Raw genomic sequence first — 18,906 nt, 5'->3', positions numbered from 1 at the left:
GTTTCAGATAAACTAATGGAAAGGCAATCTTAATCCTAAACTGCTGTTTGCTTTTCATTTCTTGGGACTTTTGTCTCCCATGTACTTCATTACTTCTTCACAGTGCCTCTGTGCCAGCAAAAAGGAAAATTCAATAACACCAGCATGTCCACTTTCTTCCTTACACGGCTCCTTGAAAAGAAAGATAGTCCTGTATCCAGAGCTGAAATGTTTTCCATAAGGATAAACTTGTGAGGAAATTTAACTCCCAGTCCTAACACATGAAACACAACTCAGGACTTCCAGAGGCATTGGCTCACTACCAAACATAAGTATACTTTCAGAAGCATAGCAAAAGCATACCCTTGCCGACATGCTAACCCCGCTCTGTCATATTTTGAGTTCCTGCTCTGGGGCATGATCATACTAGAATACCTATGTAAAGTGGCTGCAAGAATATTTTTTATCACAGACTCAACCCATTATTTTTCCTAACCTTGTTCTAATAGAAGTGACTGTATTACTTCTGCAGACATCTTCCAGAAAAAAAAAAAAGCAGCCTGAAGCAGACACCCAGCACAGAAATATCCAGTCTGAATACTTAAATCTAAGCAATGTCCTAAGAAACTTAGAGGGGCCCTGTTACTACCCTACTACTATTTAAGGCTACCTTAAATAGTGTTGCTTCCAGCTCCACCTGTCAGACTGAAAACTGAGGCTTAGCCTGACAGATGATGCTCATCCTTGTCAGAGAAAGAAATGCAGGAGCCATGCTAACTTCACGTACACAACTCAGCATTTTGAGGCAGCACAGCTAAATAGTTCCTCTTATTGAACCTGTGACCCTGATGCTGTGTGCACTAATAACTAGCATTGTCTCATCGTTATTTTAATTGCCAAAGCTCTCAACAAACCACCTATTTTTACATCACTCTCAGCAGTCTGAGCCAGGCTCATCTAGAAGTATCATGTTGCTGTTGAACAGAAAAACACTGCAACTGTGGGCATATCCTTGCTGTTCTGTGATAAGAAGCGCTCTGCTAGGTGCTTCTATCTAGGAGATGAAGCTTAAGTCTGTATTTGTGCCAGTGAAAAATCTGACATGCTGATAGCGGCAGTTTAAACTACGCAAACAGCAGGAAGAGAGTTCTTGGTCCAAAGAGTCAGGGTCTAAATTGAACTGGAGAGATCTGGTTTGGACTCCTGGCACAGCTACCACCTTGGTATTGGTTACTTGACTTCTTTGCCCAGTGCCTGTCCTGAGTATGTGAAATATGTGCTACTGCAAGGATGTGTTAGTGATGTGCTGTTTGCAGTCTATTGCTGTTGCAAGGCAGGGGTGGAAAGGAAGTCTGAGCTATAACTTTTTCAGATGATGAGCTTTTAGAGAATTTGTAGGAAGCACTCCAAATTCTGAATGCAAAACAATGCAGCACCTATGAGTGAGGAAATAGCACGCCATGCTTCTCCTGGGGTCTAGGTTTTTGCCCTTACAATGCTTGCTTTTAAATGGTATTTTATTGTTCAATTCAATATACTCCTTTCTGAGAGAGTCTGCTAGCACTGGGTGTGGGGACATCGCAGACTCCTGCTTTCCTTCCTGGGAAGTGCCATGGAGGGACAGCAGGCATGGCCTGTGGAACAACTGATGCTGCTCTCCATGGACCTGCTCCAAAGCCCACAGAAATGAACACATGCTTTTCCATTGATTTCCACAGACTTTGGATTGATCTCCAGATGTCTGTCAATACTTTTTAATTGTGGAAATATTGCTATGAAAACTAAGTAAAGATGTCAATTCAGAGGAGACCCAAAACAGTATTTTTCTGGAGGAGGGGAAAGAATAGTCTTCCTGTAAATCACTTCAGATTCTCCTGGATCAGTTCTGTTCAAGTCCCTGGAGTGGCTAAGGCCGAGGAAACCTCCTCTTAACCAAGAGATTAAAAAAAAAAAAAAATCCCCAAAAACCTACCTTCTCACCCTTCCCTCGTGAGCGTTTTGAAACCTCCACTTTTCAAATCTCCAAGAGCTGTCTCTGAATACGGAGAGCCTCCTTTGAACTGGGACCTCCCTAAGAGATTATCGCCTCTAAGGATGAGAAAACAGTGCAGAGGTAGAGGCACCAACAAGCCGCAATACAGATGGTTTGAAATAAAATATTGCCCATATATCAACCTCCTCCTGTCTGTGAGGGACACAGCATTTGTTCAGGGCACAGTACAAGGTTATTTAGTCTGGCATTTTGTGGAATCTTGAATTAATTTAACTAATAATCTTTAATTTCCCATAACTAATGTTCTTCAGCTCTGCAAATAATCCAGTGAAATTTCCATCTAGTCTTGAAGAGTTGTAATCAAAGCTCACCTTTCCGTGACTTTGCTTTTTCATCTTCCAAGAGTGTTAACTTACGTTTTCTTTCTAAAACTGTCTGCTTCTAGATTTCCCCCCTGCCCCGGATTTGTGCAGGATCTCCTCTGTGCAAGCTCTTAGTTTCTTTGCCAGTGTGTTTTCAAACCTTACACCCTGGTCAGAGGTAAAAATATTCCTGTTAGCAAGAGTCAGCTGAAAGCTCTGTGTTTTTGTTCTGATCTTCATGTGAATTTACAGAAGAAATTGCATCTGTGTTTTGCTATTCCACATGCTCCCGTTAATCCCTGTTCTTGCAAATAAGCCACTGCTGCACAAATTGTGCTGTTCATTTTAATAAGTTCCAATACATAAAATTTGCAAGTTCTCATTAACACCTCTATAGCACACTCCAAACATTGACTCAGCTAATGCTTTCAACTTAGTAACATAAAGTTATATGTATTTGTTTTATTTAACAGAAAGCTACATAAATTTGTTTTTTTTTTCTTAAATACTATAAAGAGATTTCATAACTGTATTATGAAAATCATGTGTCTTATAAAATGAAGATGGGGCTCCATGTGGTTAGACAGCATGTAAGAATAATCACATATAGAGAATGAAAACTCTACTAAGAAAAAGGAAAGTTCAAGTGGTCCCGAGGAGAGGATCATGACTATAGAAGCGATTTAGCTCAAGGGGCAGGGAGGCAACTAAGCACCAGAGAAAAATTCTTAATTTAATATACTCATGGTCAACAAGATCATATTTTTCAAGTCAGGAAGGGTCACTGCAGTCATCTACTCTGACCCCCTTGCAATGAAGGACATAAAATGTTTGTCACTGGGAAAATTATTTACTGGGGAATAAAATCCTAGGGGGTTCATGAGTTACCTACAATTGGACAAGTTCTGCGTTGCTGAGACTACTGCTAGAGAACCCTGCGCTGACTCCCTAAGAGTAGAGACAGTCCTTACATATATCTCACATTACTGCTATTCAAAGTTTCTCCAGGGTAATTTAATATCGAAGTATGGTAGCAAGTGCACTACCTGTGTGAGGATATTTAGGCAACAATGTTCTCTTTCAAACACATGAGTTGAGGGAGCTGCTGTGACTTGGCTTCTGGAGATATAGAGGTGGCATAAGTCCTCCTATAGTAAGGAGATATATAACACTTGTTTTACTTCATCTGTGCACCAGAAAGCTTCAGAATGGTACATTTCCTTTTTTAGAAGTAGTGGCTATGACATTGTGCTGAGGTAACAAAATTCCTTGATCATGTCCCAGTAAGCCCTTGAGTGATATAAGGAGTTAACACATTAGTATCATTGCCTTCACTGAACACTCCTGTCCTGTGCTAAAAGGTGTCCCAACCCATAAGGCTTTTTCAGTACTGGCTATCCCTCATGTGAGCGCTACAGGGATAAACTGAAGGAGAACAGTCATTAGGCATTATACAGAGACAGTCCTCATTCCCATAGTGACCTAGCAGCTCCATACATTCATGCACTTCTAGCCTGTTCTTGGGGGGTTTTTTTGAGTGCGGGGCTTGGGTTTTGTTTTGTTTTTTTAGAATAGCTGAAAGCCAGCAGCCCAGGCGCTTTTCTTACAGGAATCAAACTTGTATCTCTTGGGTCATCCACCACCACTTTTACTGGAACACTGGCCCTGCTCCTCAGAAAGCCTGCAATCCAACAGGGAACTAGAGAGTGTCACTCTGTGCTCTAAGCTTCAGGCAGATAAGCTTTTCTAGAGGTCAATATTCAGACTATTTATCTTGTTCTCAAAATATAAAAGCAACAGCATTAAGACCATCCCTAAGACTCTTAACAAACTGTAGAGGTGCAACTGGATTATGCCTTACAAAAAGAGACCCATGTGCAAAATTACTCTCATGGGATTAGTACTTTGGGAGGCACACCGAGCATCCTATGTTCATGACTGCCCTGGAAACTTTTTTCCCGAGCAGAACAGTTTGGGATCTGAGAGCACTTTTGCAATCAGCAGGTTCAAAGTGTTCTGAAATGTCATATGAAATAGGCTTTAGGATGTCACAGGAGTGTAGAGCCTTGACTTCTTGTCACCTATTAAAGTGAGCAGAGAAATCCTGGAATTGCACAATGATTTAGTACTTTTAACCGATGAAGATGCCAGTCTGCCCACGCTTGAAACTAAAGAAGTCTTCTTCCATCTGCTGTGTCTTGCTACCCACAAAACACAAAAGCATTTTAACCTTCACCAAGAGCAACGGTATTAATGAGAATGAACAGAAAATGACAGTGCACAATCAAGCTGCAAGGTGTTTTAATCATGAGCATATTTCCCTAAGCCCTGTTCCAACTCCTGCTGTTGGTCACTGTATCTTCCCTGCCTTTTTGAACAATACGAATGCCAGCTACCTCCTGTGCAGAAACTAGAGGTAGGATCTAAGGCAGCAACGTACAGTTTTAACTTGTCTGTGAAGGTCACTCTTTTCTGTTGAGTGCTTTTATTTGCAGCTAGTCTCTGCCGATGCTGCAGCACTGGGAACAGAAAGTAATACCTGTAGCACCAGAGTGTGCAACAAAGTTTCTCAAACTTGATGGTACTAAAATTTTCATGACTTACTAGAAAGTATCACTCCGTGAACCTTTGGCAATTGAAGAAATGCTATAAAATGAGCCAGGCAAAACTATTTTAGGTGTCTAAAGTGTTTTAGACACAGACCTAATAGGAGGTTAGATGTACAATATTGCACATGAAACTAGTCCTAATGATACTGAAGCTTTGTTCAGCTGGGTCTAGAGACTTTCTGCGGGTAAATTACGACACTTTTCATACTTGTAAGGTGCTAAAACTTAAGAAATTCCTCTAGGGTCATTCTTCTGCATTTTCCATGGTCTGTCTCTTGCCTCATCTTCAAGGGGATGCCAAGCTAGCCTGCTCCACTGCTTCCTAGAGCTAGGAAATCAGAACAGGCAAAGCTCCTTTCTTAGCTCAGAATCCAATGTGTCTGCCTTTTCAAGCAGCAAAGAGTGGAAACAGTGCATGATCTTTTCCTTGGAGCCCTAAAAGTCTGCAGAGCTATCTATACATAAGACCAGTCCAAACTATACAAATATTTCTTATAGTACAGGCTCCCAAACTCCTCCCAACATACGCTGAGTGCTACGTGAACTTCTGGTCTCCACCATAGTGGTGCTGAGTCAAAGCTCAGGTGCCTATTTCATGCTAGATCCTAAACAGAAAATTAATTAAGAAATGTGTCATACTGAGTACGTTTAAAATAGAGGTAGTTTGCTTTCATGAGAGGCTTGGTTGTCAGATGCCAGGTCAGAAATCTCAAACAAAAATCCCCAAGAAATTGCCAAAGTGATATTGAGGATGCAGGGTGGGGGGTGGTGAGAAATAGACTAGTTTAATTACACTGAACACTAACAGAAGAGTATTCTTGCATGAGATGTACTTATTTGAGATTACCATGGGGCACTGAAGATTAATTAAAGGCAATATCTTGATTTCTTTGCCTCAGCCAGCACTTGCTCTTATTTCAGTAAGACAGTATCAGTTATACAGGGAGAAGGGTGGTCAGCTGGTGCTTCCAGGAGAGGTCTGCCTCTCCCTTCGAATAGGTCTGAACCATCCACTCAGGTTAGTCACTTCCTTTCAAGCAAAAAATGAACTTGGGTTGCTTTTTGCATCATTTACTTTTCATATCTTACCAGTACACTTAATGAATTCTTCCTTCATTGACACTTAACAGGGAGAATTTCATTTTACATTTTTCACTTTATCAAATCTCAAAAGCATGGGTTTATTTCTGCTCAGTTTTCATTGTTTTTCATCTACAGCCAACCTATGTTCACTAGCCTCTAGCTGGATAATTCACAGTCCTATGCCCAAGCTTATTTCTTTAGTCACAAAGTCATCAATAGGACACAGTACATGAATATATGATAATTAAAATACAGTAAGCTGCATCCTGGATGAAGTTGTCTCTTGTTGCCTTCACCCTTTCTGCCTGCAGCTCTTCAGAGGCAGGTGTTGTTCTTTCAGGATTGTTCATCTTTATGGGAAAATTGCTGTGCTCCCTGTTTTTGTCATTTGATCAGCACGGTAAACACAAACAGAAGGAGTGGATATAAGGGTCACATCTGCAGTTGCACTTGCTAGGATATGAATTACAAGAGCTCTCCATTCTCCTGCTTTACTGAATTTGTTGACTGTGGTCAGGAAACAAGGCAAATTTCTCAGCTCCGTCTTGCAGCAAGGGGAAAGGTGGTTGTGTGAGCAGAGCAGCGGGAGGTGGGCAGTCCACTTCATGCTCCTGGCTTTGTAAAGAAGCTTGTTTGGCCAGATTCTCAGCTGGGGTAAGCAGGCACCCACTGCCAGAATGGGTAAAAGACCACATGTCACTGAAGGACTTATTTCTAAATAAACACATAAATAAGGATGCTGATATTCCTCTCCACTTCTCTTCAAAAATCTCACAGAATCACAGAATCAACCAGGTTGGAAGAGACCTCAGGGATCATCGAGTCCCACCATCGCCCTGACACCACCCTGTCAACTAGACCATGGCACTAAGTGCCATGTCCAGTCTTTTTTTAAACACATCCAGAGATGGTGACTCCACCACCTCCCTGGGCAGCCCATTCCAATGTCTAATAACCCTTTCTGAGAAGAAATTCTTCCTAATGTCCAACCTGAACCTCCCCTGGCGAAGCTTGAGGCTATGTCCTCTTGGCCTATCGCTAGCTGCCTGGGAGAAGAGGCCGACTCCCACTTCACTACAACCTCCCTTCAGGTAGTTGTAGACTGCAATAAGGTCACCTCTCCTGTGACCTACTGTGCTCCATGTAGATAAAGGCCAAGTTTTCTTAATAGGAGATAAATTTCCTGAAACTTTGCCTGGCAATAGATCTAGCAGACATGGACTTGTGAGACAAACTCCTGCTGTGAATCTTTATTAAATTATTTTATGTTGGAATTTGGCCTGGAGCAGAACCATCTCCAGCGTATGTAACCACAAGCATCCAGTTGGGTTAAGCAGTAGTGCTTGGTGACACAGATTCTGCCACTGAGGCTGGTTAACACAAGGTGTTTGCATTGGCACTCATACTCCCACGCTCCCCGTTTTGCAGAGTGTGGGGTTTGGGTATGTTTTGTTTGTGGTTTGTTTTTTTTCTGCTCCCCATGGGTCTAATTAAGGCATTCTTCTGTGGTGACTCTCCAATATATTTCTATTTATTCTGCAGCCCTATTTCAGTGAGGAAATAAATAGCCCAGTCCAATTTTTTGGCTTCTAAATTCTTTCTTGCACTTTCCTACTCCAAATGTCAGACTTGAAGTTCTCACTTGTAAATCTCCTCAAGGGCACAGGTCAATTGCTGTGTAGGTCAGGAAAAGATCATGCTTGACAGCTTTTGTATAACCAGCTTCTGCTGTTGTGGGGAAGGGGGATTTTTGTTTCCCATAGCAGGCACAGAGATAAGCCACTGACAATAGCAGCAGTCTAGAGTAGGGCTGTGAAAATCTATGCTAGATTATATTATATTATATTATAGATATACTGATTACATTTATATTATACTCCGAGTTGGATGGCAAATATAGCTGCATAAAGGGGAGAAAGAACATAAAGAGAAGCTCCTTTTATGCTTGTGGTCCTGTGGGTCAAAACAAAATTAAGCCCTACTGGATAAGTACTGAAAGATTGCCAAATATGTTTTTAATGAAAATTAATGTTATTTCAATGTTTTATTTCTCCATTTATAATGAATGGGCAGTGGAGGAGCCATAAAGGTTCATAAGGATCCAGCAGGGTCTATACGGGTGGGGGTTCAGATGCCGGGTAACTACTGCCTGCCTGGGAGCCATCTGCAGGCTGGATCTCAGCAGCCCTGGCCCAGAGGAGAAATCATGGAAAGAAGCTTTAGCAATGTCTGAGTCACAATTCCCTTAGTGACTTGAGACTATCAGGCTCCTCCTTCCTTCGCCTCAGTTTCCATATTGGCCACTTGAGGATAGTCATAGTGGCGTGCCTTGCAGGAGGGTCATCATGGTGGTGGCCCTTGTTCCCACAGTCCTTTGGAAAGCTAGAGTGCTGTTCAAGTGCTAAATAAATTCCCTCCCTGGGAGAGTACAACCTGTGCACTCTCCAGTTGCATCCTTCCAGCTTGAAAACTTTTCAAGCCACTTATCTAAACAGTTCCGATACGTAATGCATCGCTGCCACAGGCCTCTGCTCTTGCTTGTCTGCAGCTTCCTCTCTGCCAGCCCCTGAGCAGCAGCAGCAAAACAACCTGTGAACTCAGGAGCTTCACGTGCTTTCAAAACCAGGCTTGATGTTTTCAACATATTCTCATTTTCCTGTGAGCAGACTACGGTCTAACATTTCTGGAAAGGCAGCTAGAGACTCCAGCCAATTTCTATGGCATTTTAAAGCCGCACATATGGTTAATATATCTACTATTTCCTTCCCTAGGGCTTCATGCTTCTCTTGTCATTCATCTTTTCATACTGTATGCATAGAATGAGTTGTCTTACAGCGTCACTACCATAATGTATGGCATTTCCCAACACCTACATGGCAAATCCATTAGAAACTGTAACAGCTGCAGACTAACTCCAGCAGCGTGAATGCTCTACCTGGTGGGAAACAATCATGAAAAGTACTTTCCCCATTCAGATGCAGCCCCCCTTCTCAGTTATCTTCCTGACTCTGGGAAGAGGTGGGAGTCAATGAAATCAGGGGAGCTGCTTTCATCTGAGGCGAATGGCAAGAAATGCTAGTTCAAACAGCAGGCCAGGTTGAGAGCTGGTGAGGTGGGAGCGCCATGACCAGTAGAGAGCGGCAAGGGGAGCGCTCATGGCAGTGCCGCACAAACTGTGCACAGAAAGGGATGGAAAGCCAAGGGGTGCCTTCTCCCAAAGTTATAACTCTTGCCTCTGCAGTAGTGGGTATAATAACAGACTGTCAGGAATCCTGAGCAAACATGGTCTTGGAATAAACGCTGCAAATGGATGCGGATGCCATAGTTTCCTTACCCACTCTGCTTTCCTGCTCACCACAGTGTTGGCAGTGCCTGTCAGGTGTGTGCTAGGAGGGTACAAACACCTTCAGTCAACAGCAGCTAATGACAGCCCTGTAACCACAGCTCAGCTGAAGCCTAAAGCGTTTTGTTCATCTTTCTACTTTAAGGTAGTGTTAGTTTTTCATATACTTACATATTTATTTTTGGGTGCCATAAATGTAAAAGGAATAAGGGTAGCACAAAGCTAAATGCACAAAAAGAAAGTTTGCTTGGGAAATACAGACATAGCTTGTTTCTCCTGCTCTGCTACGAAGCCAAAATGGGTGAATTTATCCACTTCTACGACTGAGGCTAGCCATGTAAAGATACACACCGCTTCCTTTTTTAACCTCCATGAAGCTGGCTTCACACAACTGTCCAGAGCAATCAAAGCTTGGAGCATCCTCAAAGTCCAAGCCAGGGAGTGGTTTCCAGGGCAGTAGGAACCACTTCAGAGTGGCTGTTCTTTGCCACATTACATCATTGCTACCAGGTCGGTTCACCTGGATCTTATGCACTGAGCCTTTAATGATGTACTGACAGTGTGAGCAAAGATTACTGAAGGAGCTGGAGATCAGAAACAGGGATGGAAGGGAGCACTAAGTGAGGAGGCTGAAAAGGCAACTGTAAATACAAAGTTTTCATGTAAAGTACAAAGCAGAAGTGATTCCACTATACGCAGACTTTAGGGAACATGTACTAGAACTGGCAAAGGGAGAGGGAAGGGTGACAGCGGAGGAGAAATGAAGCAAAAAAGCATATGCAAGGCAAGGGGTAGGCAGGAACTCCAGATATCAGGGAGATAAAGAACAAGTTTGTGGAAGAATAAAAATCTTAGCGTTTCTGAAAGGAACCATTAGGGTCAGCAGCCTGGGAGATACCAGGGCATTCAGTGACCCTGTGGGGAACTGCAGACTGACCAAAACACTGCAAGGCTTCATGGTACACAGGCGAAGGATTCCTGGGACTCCACACGAAAGCTTTTCAGTTGTCTCTCGCAGTGACTACAGGAGACAGAAGTGGGCAGGATGGCTATCTTATCAAGGCAAGTGCTGCAGGGGCTGGCTGGGTGCAGGCCTAGAGAAAAAGCTGTGCTGCACGCATAAATCTTGAATCCTGGCATTCCTTCCCCAGTAATCAAACAGTGGGCTATATTTAGCCCAACGTAAACAGAAACAAAGAACAGCAGGACTAGTCTTAGCTCTAACAGCTGCCACCAGCTGCTCAGAGTGGACGCAGGTAGAGCCGATGTCAGATGTAGTTAAATGAGATGGAACAGGGAAGGCAGCTATGCTTGAATGAACAATGTTGGCGTTTGGTTAGAGAAATTCTGAGTTTTATTATTTCACGGTTAGCCAGAAGGAAGATAGAAAGCATTCGTGCTCTGCTCTACATTCCACACCAAGGGCAAGGCTATGGTGAACCATGGAGAGGCAAACAAGCAGAGGAAAGGGAGGAGGTAACAGATACAAGTAGACCATCTTGCTACCCAGGGCAAATGCTTTGTGTCTATCCCAGGTAGCATAACAAGAATCAATAAATGCAGTTTTGAGAAAGTCCAAGAAAGACTGGTTGTCATGCAGCTGCTGACTAAAAGCTTGTATCTGTGTGGTAATGCCAGTGGGGCTTTTCCAAGCGGCACGCTGGGGGTGCCCACAGGTACTGCTGATCCCAGTAGGGCCCTGCACTCGATTAATGTACACCCTGCCTGGCCCCAAAACTGCACTTGTTGAGGCCACTACAACAGCAGTCCCTCTCCTTGTTGGCATGGCAAGGACTCTCAGGGCCACACGTTCATGGGTGACAGCAGCTTATTTCACTGCTCCATGAACTCAGGGCTGCCCTCCATATAGGCATCGGCATCATCCACTGGACAGGAGTGTGGAAAGGTCATGTTAATGCAACTGTTTGCCTGCAATATTACCTGCTCCAGAGGGACATATTTGAACACTTGCTGGGGGAGAAATCATCACAACACCTCACCCAGAGTGACCTGATTACTGTTATATTTCTACTAGTATGTATACATGTACATGCACAGTACCTTCAGTGAACCTATACCTGGTTGAAAAGTGTAAAACCAGAGGATGCAAAAAGTGAGATTGCTTAATGAGTACTTTACCAGTGAAATATTAGGGGACAATTAATATTGTGGGTGTTAAACTTGATCACTGAATAATTGCTTAAGCATCTGGTTGTCATTGCCATTCTTAAGAACAAAGAAAAAAAAGCAAGTGGTCTACTCCATTGGGGGGTGGGGGGAACAAACCAAACAGAAAATCCACAGTCTCCGTCCACCCACTTTTCTGGATTTCAGAGGCACCTTATTTACAGTAATCCTCCCTAGATACATCAGTTGGTATAGCACAGACTTTGAAGCTTTTTGGTAGCTTTCCCTGCCTTACCAGCAGAGCTGTGAGCTTGATGACTAATCACTCCTTAATAACTCATGGTTCCTTCCCAAAAGTCCCTGAAATGAAACTAGTGGGGGAAAACATATGAGCAGGGATTTGTGAAGTAGAAAATCACTTTGAAATGGGCTGCTTTCCCAGTAACCCGTATGTTTTTTTGAAAGGGGGGCAGGGAGAGGCAGTGCTGAATTCAGTTCTATTCCCCATGTGCCCAGATCTTGCAATTGGGAAGTGATCCCTGGTAGTGTATTTCAGACATATCCCCAAATAATGAAAAGAAAACTTAGGTTTGTTGTAGGCCTCTCTGGCTTGGCTGTTGGTTGCATTTGTTCTGTAGGAACTTTCAAATCCAGGTATCTTTCTCCCAAATATGTTCCCCCCCTTCTGGGTTGGACAGGGAAAAGAGCGTAAGCCAACAGATACAAATCTACCTCTACTCAGGACTTGCCCAACTGTGGCACTAGAATGACTGAGGTTGGCGATGTTTCTGTGATGGGACAAGCTCTTTGCAGGATGATATTTACTGATGCCACTTTATTGATCGCCCTCTTGCCCAAACACAAGTGTCTTCTGAGCTACTGCTGGATCAAAAGGTAACAACAGCCCCTTGTCTCATGTACCTGATTGCATAAGAAAATTATTTGCATAGCTGCCTAGAAGCAGACACATATTTACTGAGGGGGAGCCTGTGGGAGCTTTGGTGTCTTCCCTCTTGCTTAAGCATCATTAGAAGCCACATGTACTTCCATGCCACATACCACGGCTGCAGCTGCACGGCCCATCCAGACAAATGAGAACTGCATCTGCCCATGGCTGGGCGCACCATACACGCTAACGTAGAAACTTGGAGTATTCAGCTTGGCATACACACAGCAAAAAGGCAAGTTGGACAGCACATGCTGCAGCTGGACATTCTCTCTTTTTTGGCTGAAATATAAAGGCTCCTAAGCAGAGGTATTTTGAGCATTCATAGTCAACTGAATTATGAGTTGGAAAAGCATCAGCCATGCAGTGCTATCCAGTACATGCCCTTCTTTTCTCCTCCTGGTTCATACATTTTCACTCCTCTTTAGCTTTCTGGGCACTTACTGTACCTTGTGATGACATGGAAGAACAAGGCCTTTAAGTCTTTATTAATTGTTACTACTGTATTTTTAAAAGGAGCTATTTAGGAAATTCTAACTTTTGTCACCATAGGAATGAAGCTGTAGGATTCAGCAGCAGAACAATTTAAACAGCAATGCTGAAGTAATTCACTTCGACTTTAATTCTCCACTCCCTCCAAGCTCCTCTTGGAGATAGAGAAAAAGACTTTAAAAGCTCTCTCTCCCCATCAGTGCCGCTTGACTCTAACCCAAATTAGGAGGCGCAGCCTTGTTATCTATAGCAGGGCTTAGCAATGTCCCTTCCCACCCACAGAGTGTCTCCGCTTCTTCCCAAGTGAAGCAGCAGCAAAGTGCTCCTTGGCTCAGGTAGAGCTCCTCATCTGTTTTTTTTCAGCTAGTCTAAAGCAGTGTTTATGCAACATTTATACAACATTTATACAATAAGAACTGGGTGAATGGAGGAGCATCCAGGCCACTGTACAAGAGCAGGTTGGGATGCTTGTACCTGATGAGCTTGCCCAGGAAGTTTGTCCAGATGAGCTGAGCAGTGATTTACTACTTAGTGTAATTCTGAATGGCCTTACTAGAGCACTCTTACATGCCCCTTTGAGTTGCTTTGCTCCTCCTTTTCTATCTGAAAGGTTTAGATCTAAATAAGTAAAAAAAACCAAACAAACAAACAAAAAAAACAACAAAAAAAACCCCACACAAACAAAAAAACCCAAACAAACAAACAAAAAAAAAACAGTTCAGGTGAGTTAATCAGTAATTCTGCTGGCCTTCTCCAGCAGGCAGGGAGGAGACAAGGCAAGGAAGGAGAACAGTAAAAAGCTGACATTTAGACTTGTTATTCCCCATTGTTTCTTTTTTAAACCTTTGAACTGTGGAAACTTGATAAGCAGCAAGAAAGTGAGAAAAGTTTAGTTTTCCCTGGCTTTAACTCTTTTTTTTTGAGATGCTATCACTTGTGAACAGTGTTCTGGTTTCCCAACTCATGTTTGGGAGAGTCTTGGATTAGTCAGAAGGGACTACTTAGTAGAACAAGGAATCTTGCACCCCATTAAACAGATGTCTAGCATTAACAATAAGGGTAAGATGTTCCTCAGCTCTCAGTAATGGTTATCAGTTCTATTGACTTTCACGGGGCATGAGGGACAGCTTTAATTCTTCACATGTCCTGAAGCATAACACTTCTTTCTTCATAGCTGCTTTGACTCACTGATCCAAGGTCCTAGTCGGTAACTGGACGAGGAGCCTCTCCAGGACATTACAATATGTCTGTAACTTCACAGATGCTGTCAGGTGGTGAAGCCACTTACAGATTAAGAACCTAATGCCTGGCTCTTCCTCAGCAAATGAAGATGAGCCAAGAAAGCAAGCCAGTGACCATATTCTGGCATGAACTTCTGGCAACTACAGTGGCCTTATCACCCAGCGTCTCCTTTTCATCACACACATCCAGCGTGCTCCAGCGTTCTGCGTTGCATTCTTGCTTCTAGAGCCTGGCTTATCTTTCAGCTGTCTGTCCAAGCCTACTCTAGTAACCTGTGGCCACAGGATCCTGTCTCAACAATGTATTACAAACTGGTTGTAGGGATAGGGAATTACATGGGTACGCTAAAAAAAGACACTATCTACACTCATCTAGCAGGGTACTTATTTGCCAGACCCAGCTATCTGGAGACGACTTTGCGTCCAGCTCTGCTTTTAACAAAGGTGTAACAGGACTTCCACTGCTCCCACTGTTGTTACTGTTGGCTAGAGGCAAACAGGTATTTTCAGACACCTCCCTCCCACTTATTTCTCTGGAGTTTGCTGAGCTGTTGAAACAAGATTCTTTTATGGGAACGTACAAGAGGGGTTTTCATTATCAAGCTGGAGATTCTGGGAGGCACAGCTGCTGCTCTGTCGAGGTGGCTGACAGCACACTGTAGTCTCTCCACACCCTTACATTCACCTTGTCGTGCTGCCCACTTATTTGCGCCTTCATTTCCACACAGATTCACATGCGTGGTCATAATCAAGAAGAGGGGAACTTAGTCATATTTTATGTAATATTTCCTTGCATCTCAAAGGGGGGAAAAAAAAGAAAAGAGAGGGAGGGGGAGGTCTCTGAAGGACTAGGATGTTTTTATTGGCTTTTCATTAAAAATGATCTCCCACCCAGTTTCACGACTACAGGAAAACACTTTTACCATAAAATCCCAGTACAGTGAAATCTACAAAAAGGATACAACAGGTGAAAAAGGCTCTTATTGATCCTATGCTGATGAGGCATTTTAACTGAGCACTCAAGCGGCAGTTTTTCTATTTTTTAAATACAAGCTCTCAAATGGCTAGGAATATCAGGGTGAGGGGAGTCTTTTAGTGTTCCAATTTTTCTGCAAATACTTCAACATCCTCTTGCATTATTTTGAATCCAACCAAAAGACTGGACAACCACAGAAACCCTCCACCGAATGTAAGACAAACCAAAAGAAGAGATACTGAAGTTACCCGCAGATCTTGGACGGGACAGTGAAATACAAATACAAAAGAGGGGCAGGGTGAGGGCAGCAGGAGAGAAGGATCAGTTTAAACTTATCTCAGTATATTAACAGCATTCCCTCAGGTATTTTATTCAAAAAGGTAGAATTTAATCTGCATTGTCTTTGCCTAAGCAGTATAATCTCTAACAACTTCTGTCTCGCATACGCCTTTTTCCCTGAAGGCTGACAGATACTTCACTGATAGCGTTCTGGTAAAATACCTTCTGGGTAAACATAAACAACCCGTTCTGAAATTAACGAAACTGTAATAGCAGTTTATGGGCCAGAACTTTGGCACTTCCAATATAAAAGTTACTTTGGGGAACTGAAGCTGTTGACAGCAGCTGAGAGTCTTGCCTAATGCTCTTACGGGTACATCCTACCTCCTGGCTTCTCTTGTGCAGATTTCTCTAAAATAAACATTATCTTACGATTCCCAAACTGGCACAGGAGCATGATTAGACTCAGTCTCCTTATTTCCTTATCCCTGTGGTGCGAGGATATGTTAGAGTGATCCTGGAGCTGTCAAGTTACTGCAACACCACCGAACTACCTGAGAGAGCTTGCAACCCTCGTCTTATGCTCCCTGTCTCACCAAAGGAAAGACTGTCTGTAGAAGTGGATTTTTAATATTTATGCCTCCCCCTTGTGTTTCTACCATATGAACTCACCAGACGATGTTTATTTCTCAAAAGATCTCTCTAAATGCAAACTTTACACATATTTTCTTGGTTTCCTGGTAAATATGTAAATCCAAGAGAGCATTGAGAATGAAAATTCTTTAAGTTGCTGAGTCTAGTTTCCCACTGAAATCAACCAGAATTACAGCTATTACAGAAGTCATCCAATATTTAACAGAGGATCTGAACTTAGGAGATAGGGAGCATAATATAAATACCTTCACCTAGCACTGGCTATGAAGACACAAATTAAATACTAATTCTGCTCCAATGGAAAAGAACAATCTTGCCACTCACTTAATGAGAAGTTGGACTGAGTTGGGGTGGGAAGTTTGGTTTGTTATTGTTGTTGGGATTTTTTTTAAAGCAATAAAAGTATTCTGGAGAACCTGGAGAAAATAGTGTGGAAAGCAAGAAAGAGAGAATTCCTGGCCTGATCCTGACCTCCCTGACAAGAATAAGGTCACAGCTGTCTTTTTGTAGAAAGAGTTTGTCTGCACAGAAGGAGCAAAAAGTTATCTGATGAGAAGCAGAAGAAAAAAATCAGACAGCAAACATACCTGACTTGCCCACACCAGCTCGACCAAAGATCGCCAGCTTCACTTCTGCACTCTTAGCCATGCTGGAAGGAACGGAGTGGTGACAAATTCACTCGATTATCAAAAGTGAAGCAGAAGAACTGTTCCCAGCTCCTGTCTTCGGCTTCACCGTGTCATTGTGACGTCAATGCAGAGCCTGGGGAAGAACACCATGAGGATGGAGCTGCAAGGAGCCAGGCTCTCCCTCAACCCCCTTCTTTTTTCATTTTTTTTTTAAGCAGTCATGATAATTGATGCTATGTTCCCGCTTTAAACATTGCAGTAGCACCACTGACACATTTGGCACTGTTTGTGCAAAACCTACCTTCAGCTTTCCAGCTCTCGCTGTTTGTTTCACATTGGCGCTGTAATATTGCAAAAGGTATATAACAACCTCAAGTACCTGCCTCACAGCTCCGCATAAGGTTCCTTATTCTTTCTCTTTCAGCTGCAATTGCTTATGTTTACTGTATTTTTCTCAACTCCAATGAACTGTTTTTTGTAGAATGTATTTAAAAGCTGTGAGCACTCACTAATAATGCCTGCAGACAGCTGATCTTTCCTCAAGCCCTCTACTTCCAGAAAGGTTTCAGTTACTCACCTGCAGTTGCTCAAAAACCTCTAAGCACTTATACCTTGCCCATTCTGCTAAACAACTCTGTACCCAGAAGTTCTCTAGTGCTCCTTGTTTAATCTGTCTCAGCTTATACATAAACCTTCAGCAAAGTGTGGGGTTAGCAAAAGGATGCCAGAATTTCTGGTAATACACTTTTAACAGGCCACTTCTATCTGTATTCACAGCTTTGCTGTGTGACCTTGAGCAAGTCACCTCACACTGCATCTCTGATTTCTCTAACCTGCACAGTAAAAAACATAACAGTACCTGTCACTGTAATATGCTTTAAGATCTTGGGTGGAAAATGTCACCTGTGATGATGATGATGATCCTCAGCCCTGGCTAAAACCTCAAAAATTTAGTCTCCCTGTAAAGCAGGGTAGAACTTTACTTACGAATGCAACCTGACATGAAGGTTTGCCGTTGTGCTGAAGTGTCCGCTTCAGCCACAAAGTTTAACAGTGACGTAAGAAGCTGTGTGTTAACATTACCCGCTCTACAGCAAAACGCATTTCAAACGTGTTTCTTGAAATAAAAGCCTGGGGATTTTGCCTATAAAAAGCTGTTGTAAAAAGAAAGAGTAAACACACCTTACGCAGAGAAGAGTCCCAATACATCTCTGAGGTCTTTATGCTCCGATTCATTTTGCCTAACAGTAAATATCAGACCACGCTCGCTCTGCGCGAACAGCCAGAAACGCGAAGCGTCCCAGGAGCTGCACCGCCGAGCGGGGCGGGTGGGAGGGGGACACCGGTACTTCCCTCCCAATAAAGCTCCCGGTCGCCTGCCGGCGTCTAACCCAGCGCCGTGGGGCTGCGCGCCCGGCCAGCGGCGAGCCCCTGCCGCCGCCTGCGGCACGACCTGCTGCTGCTCCGCGCCCGCGCAGGCACCGCTCCCCGCCGCCGGGCGCTCCGCACCCCGCCCGCCCCTCGCCGGCAGGTACGGTTTACATTTCTGTGTAGATACTGATTCATCTCCCCCCGCCCCGTAACTTCGGGCGGGCTCTGCCCCCCGGCCGGGTCCCGGCAGGTGCCGCCCGCCCGGCGCAGGGTGGCTCCCGCGGCTGCGGGCACCGCCGCTCCCCGGCGCGCCCGGCTCCACGCCCGCGGCCCCGCGCGCAGCGGGCACCGTGCCCCCCGCGCCGCATCTTCCCACTTACGCTCCGCCCCACGCCCCCCAGCTCCTCCTTTCTCCCCGCACCCGCGGAGGAGAAGCTCCGCGGGCGCTCAGAGCTCCGCGCCGCCCCCTTCCCCCCAGCGCTCACCTCCTTGAGAGCAGCGCGGAGCGGCCGCGCTCGGCGGTGCCCGGGCTGCGCCGCGGCGCTCAGCGAGGGAGGCGCGGCCCGGCCCCGGGCGCTCCCGCCGGAGGCAGCGGCGCGGCCGCACAATGCGGAGAGGCCGCCCGCCCCTCTGCCCCCCCGCCCGCCCGCCGGCGGCTCCCGCAGCGCCCGCCGCCGCCGCGCGGCACTGCGGCGCCCCCTGCAGGCCGCCGGGCGCAGCACCCCCGCCCCGGCGCGGTGCGGTGCGGAGGGTGGCGGGCGCGGGGCCGCTGCGCTCCGCTGGGCCCTGCGGGAGGGGGGCGGCGGGCGGGCGCGGTGGCGC

At 44.7% G+C, this 18,906-nt stretch overlaps 1 protein-coding gene across 1 annotated transcript in view; it reads right to left on the bottom strand.

Annotated features, from left to right (window-relative positions):
• Nucleotides 1–18,656, bottom strand: part of RERG (RAS like estrogen regulated growth inhibitor) — a 111,325-nt gene extending 92,669 nt beyond the window's left edge. Inside the window, exons 1-2 of the mRNA XM_068400513.1 lie at nucleotides 18,570–18,656; nucleotides 16,672–16,846 (exon numbers count right to left, since the gene is read on the bottom strand). Coding sequence (XP_068256614.1) covers nucleotides 16,672–16,732 — 61 coding nt within the window. The 5' untranslated portion in view covers nucleotides 16,733–16,846; nucleotides 18,570–18,656. The remainder of the gene's footprint in view (nucleotides 1–16,671; nucleotides 16,847–18,569) is intronic.
• Between the last annotated feature and the right edge of the window lie 250 nt (nucleotides 18,657–18,906).

Source organism: Nyctibius grandis, chromosome 5 (genome assembly GCF_013368605.1).
Source record: "Nyctibius grandis isolate bNycGra1 chromosome 5, bNycGra1.pri, whole genome shotgun sequence".
Taxonomy (NCBI): Eukaryota; Metazoa; Chordata; class Aves; order Nyctibiiformes; family Nyctibiidae; genus Nyctibius; species Nyctibius grandis.
The sequence above is the reverse complement of the archived record's forward strand: the minus strand, read 5'-3'. Positions and strand labels throughout refer to the sequence as shown.